This window comes from Gordionus sp. m RMFG-2023, chromosome 1 (assembly GCF_954871325.1).
Source record: "Gordionus sp. m RMFG-2023 chromosome 1, tfGorSpeb1-WG-v2, whole genome shotgun sequence".
In the NCBI taxonomy this organism is placed as follows: Eukaryota; Metazoa; Nematomorpha; class Gordioida; order Chordodea; family Parachordodidae; genus Gordionus; species Gordionus sp. m RMFG-2023.
Genome location: NC_088775.1, coordinates 77,793,382 through 77,810,973, shown reverse-complemented (window position 1 = coordinate 77,810,973; position 17,592 = coordinate 77,793,382). Strand labels below are relative to the sequence as shown.

General features: G+C 26.2%; 1 protein-coding gene across 1 annotated transcript in view; it reads right to left on the bottom strand.

Annotated features, from left to right (window-relative positions):
* The window catches only part of LOC135922776 (endoplasmic reticulum aminopeptidase 1-like), a 34,672-nt gene extending 17,870 nt beyond the window's left edge, over positions 1–16,802 (bottom strand). Inside the window, exons 1-2 of the mRNA XM_065457244.1 lie at positions 16,654–16,802; positions 16,412–16,551 (exon numbers count right to left, since the gene is read on the bottom strand). Of these exons, the coding sequence (XP_065313316.1) occupies positions 16,412–16,551; positions 16,654–16,690 (177 nt within the window). The 5' untranslated portion in view covers positions 16,691–16,802. The remainder of the gene's footprint in view (positions 1–16,411; positions 16,552–16,653) is intronic.
* Positions 16,803–17,592: the final 790 nt, after the last annotated feature.

Sequence of the window (17,592 nt, the reverse complement as noted above, 5' to 3'; positions counted from 1 at the left end):
TGTCAGGCTTATGACATTCTAACAAATATTATTTCAGAAATCCATATGTCTTACTAAATCCTCACTTAAAATCTTGGAAGGGAAAGATAATATGAGCATGGGATATTATGTTCCCACACTGAGTATATTAATTACCAAGCTCAAAAGAATCAATAATCTAAAATTTTGCCAACCACTGGTAGAGTCTATGCTAAAATGCATTGAGAAAAGGTCAAAACTTTATTTTTATTTTCTATTATACAATTATATAAAATGAATAATTTATTGCTAGATTAGCCATAATTTAAATTGGCTTAATTTACAACGCAATCTATAATATTAATATATAGTATTAATATAAAATTCAAAATTAATATATTATTAATTACCTTGTGTATAATAATTATATTTTTAAAATCTTTATTTACCATAATTTAATGCTATTTTAATATTTTTTTATAAATGAATCTAAATCTCAGATAAATTTAAATTTTGAAAATTAAAAAGGTATTCTTCTTTTTTTTTATAATAATTACAATCGCTTTATATAAATTAGTTTTCCAGATCTGTATGATGATGATAATGTAATAGCTGCTATCGTTCATCCTAGTTTCAAGTTAAATTGGCCACACATTACTTTGACTGAATCTAAAGGGCAACTTGATAGGCTGATGGTAACGTTAAAAAATGTCATGCTAACCACGATACTAATACTATAGTATCGATCGAAACCGCGGCCTTCCATAGACGATTTTTTTGAAATAAATAATAATAATATTATTGAACCTCTAGATGCTTTTTTTAAATCTAAAAATACTCAATTAAATATTTTTGATGATTTTTTTAATATAAAAAATATCTTTATTAAATTTAATACTGCGTTGCCCTAAAGTGCTAGTGCTGAAAGATTATTTAGTATAGCAAATAATTTCTGATCGTTGCTCTAGACTTGGGGATGACAGTACCGAAATGTTATTATTATTAAAGTGCAATAATAAATAATATATGTAACAGTTATATAACAATAACGATGGTAAGTAAGTTATAATTATTTTATTCTAGAACTAAAAAATGATACCAAAAATAAATATAAAATAAGGTATATATATATGTATTAAAAAAAACAATTTAAACGAAATATATATTTTAAGGCTATAATAACAATTTAAGTTAAATAAAAAAATCAATCAATCAACAGTAACAAATTATAGTCATGTTTTTATACCAATATTTTATTTATGGAAATAAAGTTACGTAAAAAATATTTTAAAAAAAAATCAAAATAGCGTAAAAAGTAGCTAATAGCGCGCTACTTATTTGAAAACGATAGCAATAGCGATAGCGCGCTACTTTTAAAAGTAGCGTTTAACAACACTGACTTGAACCCCCTAATTTGAAGAGCCCCCTCAAAATTTTGGATTTTATTTTTTATACCACAAAAAAAATAGGTAAGTTAGCTAAAAAAAAGAAAGGTAATTTTAGATCATGTTAGCTATAAAAAAAGTTACTTTTGAAAATAATTTTAATAAAAATTTTGGGCCTCTTAGATTGTAAAGACTAGCCCCTGGAATTTACTAAACGTGTACACTTTTTATATATAATTTTTAATTAATTAAGCATCATTATTTGATCTAAATATATTAATTTATATTTCTGTTATTAAATTAATAAGTTCTTCAATGAATTTAAGGAAATTATGATGATATAATTATCCATGATTATTATTATAGGGTTAAATACTTAGCTAGCAGATCAGATATTATAAATATTCCAGGATTTCATAGAAAACAATACTTTAACTAATTTGACAGATATGTTATTGAAATGTTTTTACAATTTGCATATATTTTTATAAAAATTTATATAAATAATAATTACATATTTATAAATAAAAATCTTCCAAATTAACTAGTACACACTTATTTGGAATGCCATTTAATATAATTTTCATTCTTTATAAATTTAGCAGCATTAATGGATTTTCTATCTTAATTTTATTTTTCCTTAAATGCATCTCTTAATCAATATTGTAAAACATATAATATATTTTAGGGATTCAATGCCTAAATTTTTTATGTCATTATATTTATTAATGTATAGGAATTAAGTCATATCTTTCTCTTAGATAACTAAATTTATCCCTCTAAATATTCAGTTTGCTTATTCTGCTTGTTTAAGGTATTTATTATCTTGCACGTTGGTCTTAATAATTTAATCATGTTTACATTTAAAATATTTGGTAATATAAAAAAAATCAGCTGTATTATACAAATCATTTGTTGCTTGGAAGTGAAAAATATTGCGAACAAGCCTTGGAAAGTTATGAAAAAACATAATATTTAGAAATTGCCTAAGGTCATTACTAGTTGGGTAATGGCAAAATATCGGCTAATTCGGCTCAATCTTCAGACGCCTGCTGGAGAAAATTCATTAACATTAAAGCGTTTTAATTTATATTGGATTTGAGCTGCTATTTTATAAAAAAAATCCCGAGACCAAAGTGATAGTGTTCGGCTAAAAACTTAGTTTATCCGATCTTTTAGCCGGCTAAAAATTAACTTCGGCTAAAAATACGCTAATTATATAACTAGTGATTACTCGTAATATTAACATCGAACAAGGAGGTTCAAATGATGCGATAAAAATTAGAGACTCAAGTCCGATCCGGGTTTTAATATTTTCGATCCTTCACGAGCTTTGAAATTTTTAACGAATGGGTTTGGTTCGGCTTCTTTCCCCCTATCGTAAATTTCAATAATAAATTTTACTTCTACAAGTTTTAGATAAGAATTCATTCATTCATCGAGCAATTTTGTATAGAAGGAGGGGGGAAATATGTGAAAAAAAATTCAAATTTTAAGATTTGTAACATTTTTTAGTAGAATTATTTCCAATAAGAATTTCGATAAATCAGCTGATTACAAGGTATATTCCTCCATCTTACACTAGGCCAAAAAATTTCGCAAAAAGGGAATCAATCAAAACTAAATAATATTTACGAGTACCGTTCATTCATATCTACAGTGAATAAGATATAAATAATAATATAAATTTTTAATTTATAGTATATCACTTAAAAGAAAGATAAAATTTTTGAGATTTCTAGAAAAGAATATAAAAAACGATAATTTATTTTTCGTGATATTGTGCTACGATTTTAATCATTTACAATAATATAGTAGTTCCTCAGAATATAATAAAATAATACTAGTTTTGCTTTTGCCCCCATATAAATATAACATTAAATCATTATATTCACTGCCATAAATAATAAATATAAGAGGCCTAGGTCTGGCCCGGCCCTAATCCCAGATACAAGGGCCGGGCCGTATCTTAAATTTTTCAATATACCCGTGCCGAGCCGGGGCTTAAAAAATTTTTTTTTAAATACCCGGGCAGGGCAGGGCAGGTCAGTGTATTTTAAATCGCTATTGCTATAAAAATTAAAAAAATATATTCTTAAAAAATCGGGGTCGGGCCTAAAAATATAAAACCCCGGGTAGAGCCGTGCAAATGGTACTTCTGCAGGACTCTGATAATTATATAAGGAAATCTGGGTGCAATGGAGAACAGCCCCCTCCCCTCTCAAAAAAATAAGATTTTTTTAAAAATTAATGATAATGTATAAAATTATCATGGTGGTTTTGACATTAAAAATATCAAAATTTTTGATAAAAGACAATAAAATAAACTATTGATATATAAATAAAATTGGTAAAAAAAAATATTGTAATATTATTGATTTTAATAAATTAAAAAAAAATAAAACAGTTTTATATTAATAACTTTTTTGAGATATCTAACTGTTGTTAAAGTAGCGCGCTACTTTTTCAGTAGCGGTAGCTATAGCGCGCTACTTTTTTTAAAAAATAGCGATAGCGGTAGCTCGCTACTAATTTAGTTCAATTTTACATAATAAATACATCTAAAAATTATTAAAATATATTTTTTATAAAATCTAAAAATTATAATCCTTTTATTTAATTTAATTTTGAAATTGAAATTTATATTTAAAAATATACATTATTGTTATATATTAGATATAAACAGTTCTTAAATAGCAATCTGTATTTAATTTATATTTCGCGCATTCATTAAATTATATATTTTTGAAATTCCGTTATTGGTATGTCCTTGCTTTTATCTTATTTTATATTTCATTTTACATTTTATATTAAGCATTATAAATCTTGTTATGTGTGAGATTGTTGAAGATATTGAAATTTCTTTAGAAAATGAGCAAAATATAGATGATCCTTTCCCAAAATTCAAGAAATACTATAACCTCGAAGAAAAAATTATTACTGGATATCGGTTTCGGTGCAAGATGTGCCGCTAAATTATCTCTTCAAATCATACGAGCAGGTTTAATTTGAAAAAACATTTAAAGGTAATATATTAAACAAATTTAATATCAATGTGTAGGCTAATCTTTAATTTTTAAAATAAATTAAAATCAAAAACCAATCATTTTTTTTAAATTTTTATAAATTTTATCTAAATTATTTAAAACATTTTAAAATAGTTATTTCAATCATTTTTATGTATACTTATCTCCTACATAATTTTTATTCTAAGTATTTTATAATTTTAGACTGTGCACACTTCAAATTATAAAGAGATTGAAAAATATCTCAAAAGTTTTGTGGTAATGAAGAAGATAAACCCACTTCCAAATCAAATTTAACAAACAAAATTAACCAATTTGGATTCATCAACACCTGGTGTATCCCAAAAATTGGCTGACAAAGTCATTATGAACTTTATAATAGATACAGTTCAACCATTATCCTTGGTGGATAATGATTCTTTTATAAAGATGATAAACACTTTTTCTCTACGGACCAAGATATTTTGCCGGCAGACATTGATGGCAAGAATTTTGGAGAGCTTTAAGGAAATGAAAGAATCTTTGATATTAAATCTATCAGATGTCTCCTACGTCTGTACGGCAGATTGCTGGACTCACAATAGAAGGCAAAAATGTTTATTTTCTGATTTATAATATGTCATATTTTTAGAGCTTATTTAGGAGTAACTGCACATTGGATTGATTCTAAAAATCTTAAACGAAAATCTGTAGCGTTAGCTCTAAAGAGAATAATTGGCTGTCAGACTTATGACATTCTAGTCAATATAATTGCAGAAATCCATAGGTCTTACAAAATTCAAAACAAGGTTTGTAAGATGATTACGGATAATGGGTCTAATTTCCTGAAGGCCTTCAGGTTTTAAATTAATTATAATTTTTTTATAATATGATATAAATAATATAGAATATTTGGGGAAGATAATAATAATAACAATACTAGTAATATTCCTGACAAAAATATTGAAGATGGAGAACAAGAAGAGGATGATGAAATGGAGTTTGAGATAATTGATGTTCATGACATCCTTGGTTTTAAATTATTTTATATTTAATTTTTCACCAATATAAAATAAAATTTATAATATTAAGAATCTTCAATAAAGTCTTCTATGTTACCTAGCCATCATCGTTGTTCCTGCCACAACCTAAATTTAGTTGCGACAGTGGATGCTGAAGAAGCATTATTAAATGAGGATTTTAAAAGAGTATCAAGATCTACATTTTCTAAATGCCAAGCTCTTTGGAATAAACAAAATAAGTTATCAAAGACATCTGATATTTTCAAAAAAAAATTAGGACGTTATTTATTGACCCAAACACTACAAGATGGAATAGTGGTTACAATGCTATGAAACTTTTAGCATTGTTTCTAGATGAGAAAAAAATGGAAATGAATTATATATTGGACCATTAGTTTTATGATTTGGATTGGTCGTTTATACTCAAGTGCAATAATAAATAAATTATATATATATGTAACAAATTATAGTCATGTTTTTATATCAATATTTTATTTGTGGAAATAAAGTTACGTAAAAAAAATATTAAAAAAAAAATCAAAGTAGCGTAAAAAGTAGCTAATAGCGCGCTACTCATTTGAAAACGATAGCGGTAGCGATAGCGCGCTACTTTTTTTATAAAATAGCGGTAGCGATAGCGCGCTACTTTTAAAAGTAGCGTTTAACAACACTGCTGTTCACATATAAAAAAATAGCTTTAACCTAATTATATTTTTGGAAATGTAGCTATAAATGTAACTCGTTACATTTAAATTTTATTCTAATTATCTTATACAAAAAGTGTTTGATTATTAGAATAAATGTGTGCTAAAATAAACTCGTTTGTAGTACTTTCACGCCAACCATATTGAAAAACAAATTTCGTGATAGTTTAATGTTTTAAAAATTTCATAAGTATTCTTTGCAATTTAATTTAAAAAACTATCATTCTTATCTTGGATTGTATGCCCGCATAATTTTTTTTAGCATAGTAAATAATTTCTTGTTTATATATTTAGTAAATAAAATCTCCTCGGTAATATTTTGTATAAATATATATATGAGTATTTGGTCTTATGTGATTATATCGAAGAGGTTTAGCAAATCTGAATTTTTAGCAGAGCTTATTGTTTTGGAATTGTATTTCAGTAAATAACAGACGATTTTATATAAATTATATCAATTAAATATTAGGGGAAATGTCGGAAAATCTTATAAAGGAGCATTTAATATTCATTTACGGCGCATATTTTCAATTTCCCATTTAAGCATATTTGCAAAATACAGCCCAAAAATTTTACGAGTTCAGAAACCGGGCTATAAAATAATCGAAATAAAAATCCGGGCCGGGTTTGAAAACGAAATTCTGACTGAGCTTATAATTCGACCTCTGCGCAGGGCCTCTGATTTTTAATTTTTATATACAGCTTTTTTTTAGTCCAAGGATATCCTTTTTCGAACACATGTGACTTTTTTCAAAAACAAAGTAACCACATTGGTAAAATTGTCTAATATTTATCGGGTAGATACTCTATACGTATTGGAATGAGATTCTGGTAGTGTTTCAAAATTTAAAAAAAGCGCGCATTATAGATAATGTTAGTTGTTAAAAATCTCGATTGAGGTCAAAAAACGGTTAAATAAAGATTTCATATATATATTATATAACTGGAAATTTCTCAAAAACATGGCAGAAGGGTTTCACCTCTTTTTGGCGAAATCTCGAGGCTTAGGTACTATTTGTTTGGCTAAAAAAAATTTAAATCGATTAATCGAGGCTTAACAACAATAATTTAAGTTTTTTAAATCTGCTGACCTATCCTGAATCTACGAAGGATAGCCATGATCGCTAAGCTCATATGACAAGTACTATAAATAAGAATATTTTTTTCATAAGAGCTACTTTTGTTTAACTCATAAAATCAAATAATTAACATCATATTTTGAAAAAAAATAAGGTAACTATTAGATTTAAGCATACTTCTATTTAGGATAAAGTAACTATGCTATGTAACTAGTTGCGTTTATGGGCAAGGTCACTTTTGAATGTAACTTGTTACTTTTAAAAGGTAACTTAACAACACTGTTAATTATTTGAGTTTTCAGTTTTTATTCGTTTCATCATTCGATTTTCTTTAATAAATGGCATTTTCTTCACTAACGCTTCGTCTAAAGTAACCGCTAAATACAGCAATGTAGTTCAAGGAATGTGTAAAAATAAATTATACAGCTATGCTATCGTTTAGATATGAACTAAGCATTGATTGAGAGACATTACGGTATTTAGCGATTACTATAAACGAGGCCTAAGGCGGTTTATTTAACGTGAATTTTAATTATTATCAATGGTTCAATTATATATTTTTTTTAAATTGGTAAATAGATAAGGGACGCGTCACAGTTTATATTATATATTAAATATCCCATAAACGTGGTAAATGGCCGATGTGGGCCAGAGGTCAGCCTATATGAGATAACGAGGATTAGATAAATATACTATACGAGCCATAATTTTAATAATTATATTCACATGACCATTTATTTTACTCATTTAGCAAAAAATGTAAGAATTCGGAATTGGAACAGGAACCAAAAATCATGAGATTTTCCAAAAATCATGAGATGTTCTCGCATGTTTTTTCTAAAACGGAAATACTTTTAAAAAAAATGTTTATACATTTTATCGCTATTAAGTATAACATTTATATATGTTGAATTTTTATGTCAATTCTCTCTCACTAAATTTGGCTGAATTTGAATCATAAATCTTAACATTATGGTATATTTGTTAAAAATTAAAATTAATATTAATTCCTGGTTTAATGAAGCCATAAATTTAATTTATAATTTTAAAAAAAATTCCAACGTTCATTTTTTGTTGTTAAATTATTATTTATTTATTTATTTAGCAACATCGAGAATTTATTTATACAAAATAAAGGTCGTTTCTTCAAAATGGCGTCGGATGCTATGGTAAGGGCAAACGGATTTCCTAATTTTAAGTTCCATTCAAAACGCTTGACATCAAGGGTGTTTCCTATTTTTTTAAATCATTCGAATTAAAGTGAAACTAAAAAAAGGCAAAAAAAGAAACCCAGTTTGTTTAGAAATTATATAATTATTTTTTAAAAAAATGGACCTGAAAACGAAAACCGAATTATAACACATATTTAAAAAAAATGGAGGACTGTAATTAAATATTTTAAAAAATGAAGATAAATATTTTGTTTTTTTTATTGAGGAAATGATGATTAGATCGATTGACACAAAATATCTCTGCAAGGATTACCCTGTGTTACCTCATTTATTTCCCCAGGAATAATTTTACTGCCAAAAGCATTTACTAAGGTCTAAATTGTAATTTGTGATTAAGTTTGAGTATTTTACTTTTTTTTCTTTTTAGTAATCTCTTTCTCAAACTTACATTTTACTTAGGTAGGGTTAATATTTTTACGTCACTATTAATCAAATAATATTGATGAAATATCATAACTTTTATAAATCAATTTGAAAAAGAATCTTGAATCCTTCAACTGGATATGGCCGCGAGAATCGTCAATTGGTAGTTGAAGCCGCCATCGTCATTTAAATAAAATTTGGAGGGGTATGGGGTAATTTTATTTGTATTACCTTTTTTTGCTAATTTTGATTGTAGGCAAGGGGTAAGGGGTTAAATTGTTATTGGCTTGTGGGGAGGGTGGGAAGGGGGGGGGGTGTCCTCGAATTACATATAAATAACAATGTTACACCTTGATATTAAACGATATAAATTATATTTAGTTTTGTAAATTAAATTTTCAGGATTTGATTACTTTTTCATTCTTATAAAGCTTTTGATATAAAAAACTTTTTCTTTTAAGATATAGTTTTATATTTGTTTTAGCGATATTATAAGAGCACTATTAGAGATATACTTAATCAAAACTCTTTTTCTGAGACGAAATTTAGGTTTTATATTATAGTTTTCTTCCACAAAATGAAATATTTAGGTAGTGGCACTGGCGTTAATGTGGAGTGGCAAAACAAGTTTTTTAAAAAAAAATCATATTTGAGCGCAGGTCAAAGGCTTAAGAACCCTACCCCATAATATATATAAAGATTGAATTATCTCCCTGACCGCGCGAGTTGCAAGCGTATCTGTTACAATGGCATTAATAATACTAACCTAAACTTATAATTCATTCATTAATGCATTAAAAAGTGTATATGTATTTAAGTCCGCCATTGAAAGGCATTTAGACAATGTGAAAATCATTTAGACGAAGTGTAAAAGGCATTTGGACGAAGTGGGAAGTGCATTTAGATGAATTATGAAAGTCAATACAAAAAGGCATTAAAGATAAAATGCTTCGAGTGGTCAAAAAAAAATTAATTAATCAATATAAGAGCCATTGTTTTAGTAAGATTGACTAATTATATTAATTACAAGAACGAGGTATCCTTCAGCGTAAAAACATAATATTATAATTATATCAATATGGATATGAAAAAATTTATTAATTGCGCTATGATAAAAAAAAATGGGCAGTCCCTCATTATAAAATTAAGAAGGATCATTAAGGCAAAATAGAACAATTATAGATTCCATTAAATTTTATAGACTCCATAAAAATTTGCCCTATTTTATAATATTTAAATAGAAGGAAAACTCCTCGAGGATAGCAGGAAAAATTTTATCAAAAAAACATATGAGTGACTTTTTCCAGATATAATATGCTTAAATAATGCAATTCCAAACATGAAAACCCTGTTTATACACTCCTACCATAACAAAAATTGTGATAAGAAAAAATGACCTTAAGTTTTTTGAATAAAAATCTCTGAAGGCAAATAATTTATCAGTATATCATAAAATTTTATCCAATTAGTTATATATTCGAATTTTAGGATTTTTGCAACAAATATATATTGATTGAAGATATGAAGACATATTTATTCTGACTTTTTATATAGTTTCGAGACTTTAAAAAATAGTAACGTTAATGTAACGACGTTACTATTTTTGCAGAGTAAGGTCAAATGTAAGGTTACTTTTTAAGTAAGATCGACAGACAGCTCTAATTTTAATCTGTCAATTCAACGTATTAAAAAAACGTCGATTAGGTAAATATTTAACAATAAAATACGTTATCATCACCGAGTGTTGTAAATATTATAGAAAACTAGAATCTTTGGAAATATTTCGCCATTTTCGGCAATATATCCAGAGAGAAAACAGAAATAGGTTTTATCCTCTAAAGGCGCGCTGTGTGAACAAGGATCCACATTACCAAGTGCATAATAATTGTTCCATTAAACTATAAAAAAAGAAGTGAATCACATTATAGTAATTCAAACAAAAGCTTATTCATAAGACACGAGTTAGTTGTATATAGTAGTCCTTTATTCACCTCGGCGATTACAGATGATTATAGAAATTATTTATCATGTTAAAGATTGAATAAATAATTTTTTTGACTGACCATTGGTTTCTCCATTTGAATAGTTGCTGGTATAATATATTATCAATAGGTAATAGCGTATAATTTTTTTTTCTAAGAGAAAATTGAAAAATATAAAAATAGAATAATTATTCCCCCAGATTTTGGAACAGGGCAAAAAAATTATTATATAAAAGTGCACTTTAAATATATAAAAACAATAAAAAATAAAATTAAAATCAATCATAAAATGATATTTTCTTAACCAATTTTTATCAAAACTTCAAATTATAATTATAAAAAAATATTTAATTAAATTTCAATTAAAAAAACCCAAAAATTTATTGTAAAACAAAAGAAGAAAAAAATTAGCGGTCAAGATAAAATATATTTAATACTTGATTTTAGGGAGTTTTTTTTCTTGCTTCCACCCCACCCCTTACCTGAAAACCTAGAAATCGAGAAAAATCAAAGAACAGATAACACAGCTATTTATTTAAATTTTGCGTTTATAATTAGATATTTTTTCGAGTGAAAACTTTAGTCATAAATGTTAGGAATTCATTGTGTATACATCTTTCATAAAAATATAACTGATAACCCTTTACAACCAAATAAGCAATTTTTTTTAAATTTTGCGTTAGAATATTTTTTTTTGAGCCACAACTTTAGTCATAAATTTTAGAAATTCCTTATAAATTTATATCCTTATTCACAAAAATAAGGTTTATAAAACTTTAACAAGAGTGTGAAAATTTTTATGGATATAATGTGGAAGTTGGTCTGTTTTGGGGTAAGTCTTTTTTTTTAATAGATTATTCGGATCATAAATTTGTTTGAAATATTAATATTACTCTCTTTTTTTAGTCGCATTTAATCATAAGACCTAATAAAAACTTTTAAAATATACCCTTCCAAATATTGGCGAAATTCATAAAATTTCTTAAATGTGATTTAGGTTCATTTTTGCAATTGTTATATTACATACAACGCATTAAGAAAATGACTATACTAAAATGAAAAACGGTGATATGCACTTGCATACAATGAATTAACTCCATCATATAACTGTGTGTTGTTAGACCACTACGCTTAAAATTATTTTAGAAAAAAATTGAAATGCCTGGGGCTCAGTTAAGACTGATCCTGAATACCTACTATTAGTGTTCTATAGTAACGCGTTACAAATACAATTTTTCCAAAAAATCAGGTAATAATCTGGTCGTTGGCAAAAAAAAAATTTCCCGAGGTCAAATCTCAATATTACACCGATTCCGAACTCTAATTGGTCGGGCCATAGATCAAAAATTCAAAAATGGGTTAAAATAGTCTACTTAAATTTTATGATGTAAATTAGAAAAGCACAAAAACAATTCCTAATCGTACCAAATTAGAAAGTTGATAGATAAAAGTTGTATTAACATTAAGAAGATAGGAAAATGGTAACTTATAAATTTCATAAATTTTATATGAAATTTGAATTTTGATTAGGTAATAAATATACATATCGAATTGATCAAATAAAAAGAAAACAATTTATTTAATCTTTTTTCATAGTAAAGATCTTTATACTTAAAAAAAAGGTACAATGGTAACGACGTTACTATTTATACAGGTAATGCAGAATATAACGACCTTATTTTGAGTAACATATGCGAAAAAAGTATTGATATTTATCAATAAACATTATTCATTATACATCAAATGTGATAAAGGAAATAAATTTTGTATAATTTATTTTAAATATTTAAAAATATAAGCACAAATTACAGCAGGTTTTTTTTAATTCAAGACTAAATCATGTGTTTGGACAGATCATATTTTTATCAACAATTCAGTCCGGTCATTTGTGTGTTTTGGTCCAATCCCGACCAAAGACATGACTGGGACCTTCTTGGGCGGCAAGACATATGCCTAGTAACCACATCCAATTTTTCTCATTAAAATAGTGTAATTAAATGATCATTTTACGACTACGTTACATTTAACAAATATAACATAATAATTATTATAAATCCGTGTTAATAATAGCAATGCAATTTACAAGAATAACAAATAGAAAATTAAATTATATTTATAATGAGAAATAGACATAGTTATAGCAATCTTAATTTCTAGTTGTTCTTCTCTCAAAGGAGGCTTAATTAGTTATATATTTTTATTTTATTTGACCGACAATTATATGTGAAAGAAAAAGAAAGATATTTTGTTTCAATCAAGACTTAGTAATTAAAATTATATGGGAAGCGAAGAACCAAGAACAATTCTCATTCCAGAAATTTTTGATTTTAGAAAATAAGATTTTTAAAAAAACTATTCATTCTTTCATTTTTCGTTTTTCTTTTGTTTCCTACTAAAATTTCAATGTTTCTCAAACGAACATAGATTTAAAAAGCTACAAGAAGGGAAAGGTTATAAAATTGATAAAAAAATTTATATATAAAACTATTATAACATACATAAGAACTATATTAAAATATTAAAATAAAATTTAAAACCCATATTAACAAATAATCTGAAATACAAAAATTAATGAAAACTCATTAGAACTTACAGGCCTTCATGGGCTGGGCAAGACGGGTATAGGCCTAATATTATATTATCTAGCGGGCCTGGACTGTGCTTGGGTTTTCAATATTTTCTAATGGGCTTGGGCTTGAAATTTTTTTGAATTAATATGGGCAGAACCCCTAAAAAGTTTTTTACTGCCTGGCTTGCTCAAAAAATTATCGTCCATGAAGGTCTCTGATAGAACCATGGATTGATAAAAAATATCTGCAAATTTCTAAATATTCTGGCACAGATATAAGTATTTTTAAGATCGCTGGATAGCATTTAAAGCTATTTTCCTAGATTCTAAAAAGACCAGGTGCTCATGTCCAAAATTACCAAGTGTTGTAGTGACCAAACGAAGTTAACATTGTTTTGGAAGGAGTATTTATTTCTTTTGCTGTTTAAATTGTATGACTTTTGCATTATATGGTATTATATATATTATTATCAAATGCCGATCATTAAAATTGGGCCACCCACTACCTCCCCCCCCCAAAAAAAAAAAATCTTTTTTTATTACTCCTAGTAACTTGAGATCTACCCATCCTGCATGGGAGCTTCTATTACCCCTCTGAATTAATTATCATATCATTTATTAATGATGATTAATTAATTTTTTTTTAAATGTAATTACACAAATAACTGAATTAATTTTGTAAAATATTAAAAGTTAATTATAAAAATTAGTTTTTTTTAAAAAAACGAAGAGAAGGTCAAGGATAAATCAATTAAATTTTACTATTTTTCATAATCATATCCTATTATAATATTAAACAATTTGGGAGAAGGCCCAAGATGATGTGAAAAAAAGTATGATATGAGAAATCAAATAGTGATGCTCAGAACTGGAAAAAAAGATGGGTAACTGGCATATCCTGGTAAACCTGAAAATCACTATTAAACAGAGATGATATTGTAATTTGGAATTGCTATAATTGGAATTGAATAGGAAAAAATTCATGAAAATATTTTAATTCTAGTGAGACTATTTTGAAAAGTCAAATAGGTTTTAACATTTTTTTTCTATAATAAATCAAGAATTTATCATAGCCAGAATATATAATTAATTAATTAACATTCCTATTATCATCTGGTTTAATAGAATAATAGTTAAAAAACACTAATAAAATTATATATAAATCAGAGACCTGCAGGCCCGGCCCTAAACCCGGCCCGGCCGGGCCGTATTTTAAATTTTTTAAATATACCCGGGCCGGGCCTAAAAAAAATTTTTTAAACATATCCTGGCCGGGCCGGGCCTAATATTGTTAAACCGGGGCCGGGCCTTAATATTTTTTATAAAAATTTTTACATTATGAGTTAATGGTTTTAAGATTATATTATATTATAGTTATGATTAATATAATTTGGGTGATGGTTAACACTACCTAACACCCACAGATCGATCTAATTATTAATTTCCTGCAAATTTATTCAAAGTATTAATATATTTTTTATAATTCATATCTAAATTTTTAGAATATATTTTACCAAAACAATCAAATAAAGGAATATCACTTCTTGAAGTTTGTAATACCTTTCAAAGCGAAAAAGGAGAAATAAAATTGATTTTACTTAATATAAAGCATTTTTTAATTGAAAAATTTGTTTTACACAAGTAACATTTTATTTCTCTTTTTCTCTGTCTCAAATTCAAGCAATTACGTATATAGTCAGGGACAGATCGCAAGATGACGGAAAACTACATAAAAGATTATATTAAATTACAAGAGGCTCAGGAAGTAAATGAAATACCATCGACCAGTCAAATTACGACTGTTGTTAAACAAACTGAATCGTTTTATGACAAATGGGGCGATGGTAATTCTGGTAATATATCAATACCCGATGATGAATATTATAATTACATAAATAAAAAAATAGATGAAACATTTAAGGTGGATAATTTGTTAGAGTGGTGGGCGGCTCATCAAAGCGAATTTCCAATTTTAGCAAAATTGGCAATTCCTGCTTCAAGTGCAAGCTGTGAGCGGAATTTTTCCACTACGAGAATTCTTGAAGAAAGAAGAAGTAATCTTCAACCTGAAAAGGTAGATATGCTTCTCTTTCTTCATGATAATTTGTGAATTTTTAATATCTTTCTTGAGTATAGGGTTTCGTCAATCATGCTTTTTACTTTGCAAACTGTCAAATATTTATTGCATTTATTATATTTACCTTGAGTCATGAAAGTTTTTAATCCAACATTTTTCATTATTTTTTTTTACAATATTATATAATACAATTATCTTCTATTTATATTATATATAAATTATATTAATATTGTGCAATTAGATTATATTTTCAAAATACTATTTATTATACATGCATTTTTTTAAATAGCAATTTATTTTTATTTTATAAATTAAATAGTAAATTAAATACAATATATTATATTCTCAAAATATTTTCCATTTTTATAAATTAAATATTAGTTTTATTATTTTTAAATGCAATATAAAATATAGTATATGGTCAAAATATCCATTTTTATAAATAACAGTTTTATAATTTTTATAAATTCAATAAAATATTCTCAAAATATTAGCTTTTTACATTTATTTTTTAAATAATAAGCGATAATACTCACTGAAAAATATGGTAAAATACCTCTCATAGGTGAATTTTTGTATACACCAGGTCAAATATAATTTTAAAAATTCCGAGCCGGGCCTGAAATTTTTAAATCCAGGTCGGGCCGGGCCATAAAAAATTTTTTTAAAAAATATCCGGGCCAGGCCGGGCCTTAAATTTTTAAATCGGCCAGGCCGTAAAAAATTTTTTTTAAAAATATCCAGGCCGGGCTGGGCCTAAAAAATTTAAAGCCGGGCCGGGCCGTGCAAATGGTACCTTTGCAGGTCTCTGATATAAATATAGTAGTTAAAAAATTTAACCCAGCAATGTGAATAACATATCTCTTTTCAAATATTAAGTACTAATAAATATAGTATATCAATATCCAAATAGGTTATTGAGGAAAAATATAATAATCATTTGCATAATTGTTAATAAATATTGAAACATTATATAAATTGCTGTAAATAATACATTTCTATAAATTATTTACATCTTAATAATAATATTTTTACTATCAATATGAGAACCACGACTATTGCTAAACAAGATCTTTTTGCAGTGCAAAATCCTTTTGTTGAAGGAAATGTTACTTCTAAACTTTTGTATAGAGGCTTTTTTTCAAAACCTGTAACAAATTCCAATCTTGAGTCTCCTTTAATATGTAAGATTATTTTTTTTTAGATTTAAAATTTTCATATAATGTATAAGAAAATGGCTAAAAATAGATAAAGTAATAAATTTATATTTATTTTACCTGGAAAATGTGTATTATCAATATCACTTTTAGCCATATTTAGTCAAATCATATATCTGTAGGAACGAAATTTATGTAAGAATAAGGAAAATTTTGGTGATATCTTCTTAAATAAGAATTAAATCGTGATATCAATTAATAAATAAGCATTATTTTATTTTTAATTTAATCATATGATTTCAAAGAATATATGATTTTCAGAGGACTCTAAACTATGACCAGTTTGCAAATATATATATAATAAATAAATATTTGGATTATCATGAAATTTAATGGAAACCTACTATTATATCCAAAAAATAACCTCAACCCTTGTTCATTACTTATTTAATGAAATCTAACATTTTTTAAAAGTAATAAAAAATAAACAGTATTATTGCTAGGTCCAAAAGTGTTTATATTCTTAAAAAACCCCTTCATTGCCAAGTGTAAAAAGTTAGAGGTTTATAGAAACTTTAAATTAAAATATAAATATCTTAAATTCCATAAAAGTTCTAATTTTGCAGCAATGCATGTCATTGTTTTGCAGAGATATTTGACTATAATTATTAATTTTTATTAATATTTTAAAATTATTTAAAAATTTAATATACTAAAAATGTCTATTCTTAATTTTTATAAATTAAACACCAGTTTTTGAAATATCTTAAAAAGTAAAATATTTTATAAATGTTATTTTTACAAAAATTTTTAATAAGGCCCTTAAAAAGAAGACCAATTGAAATTTATGAGATTTAAATGAGAGGTCTGCAAACAGGGCCGTAGTTACAAGAGGAAGGGGGGGGGAAATGGCCCCCATAAATTTTTCGCCCCCCCCCCCAATTTAAAATTTGTAATATATTATTTTTGTATTTTTAAAAATAAATTTTAAATATTTATTCATAAAACATGTCAAGTTTGTAAATTTCTTTCTATACTGTTTTATTTTAATGAAAACCT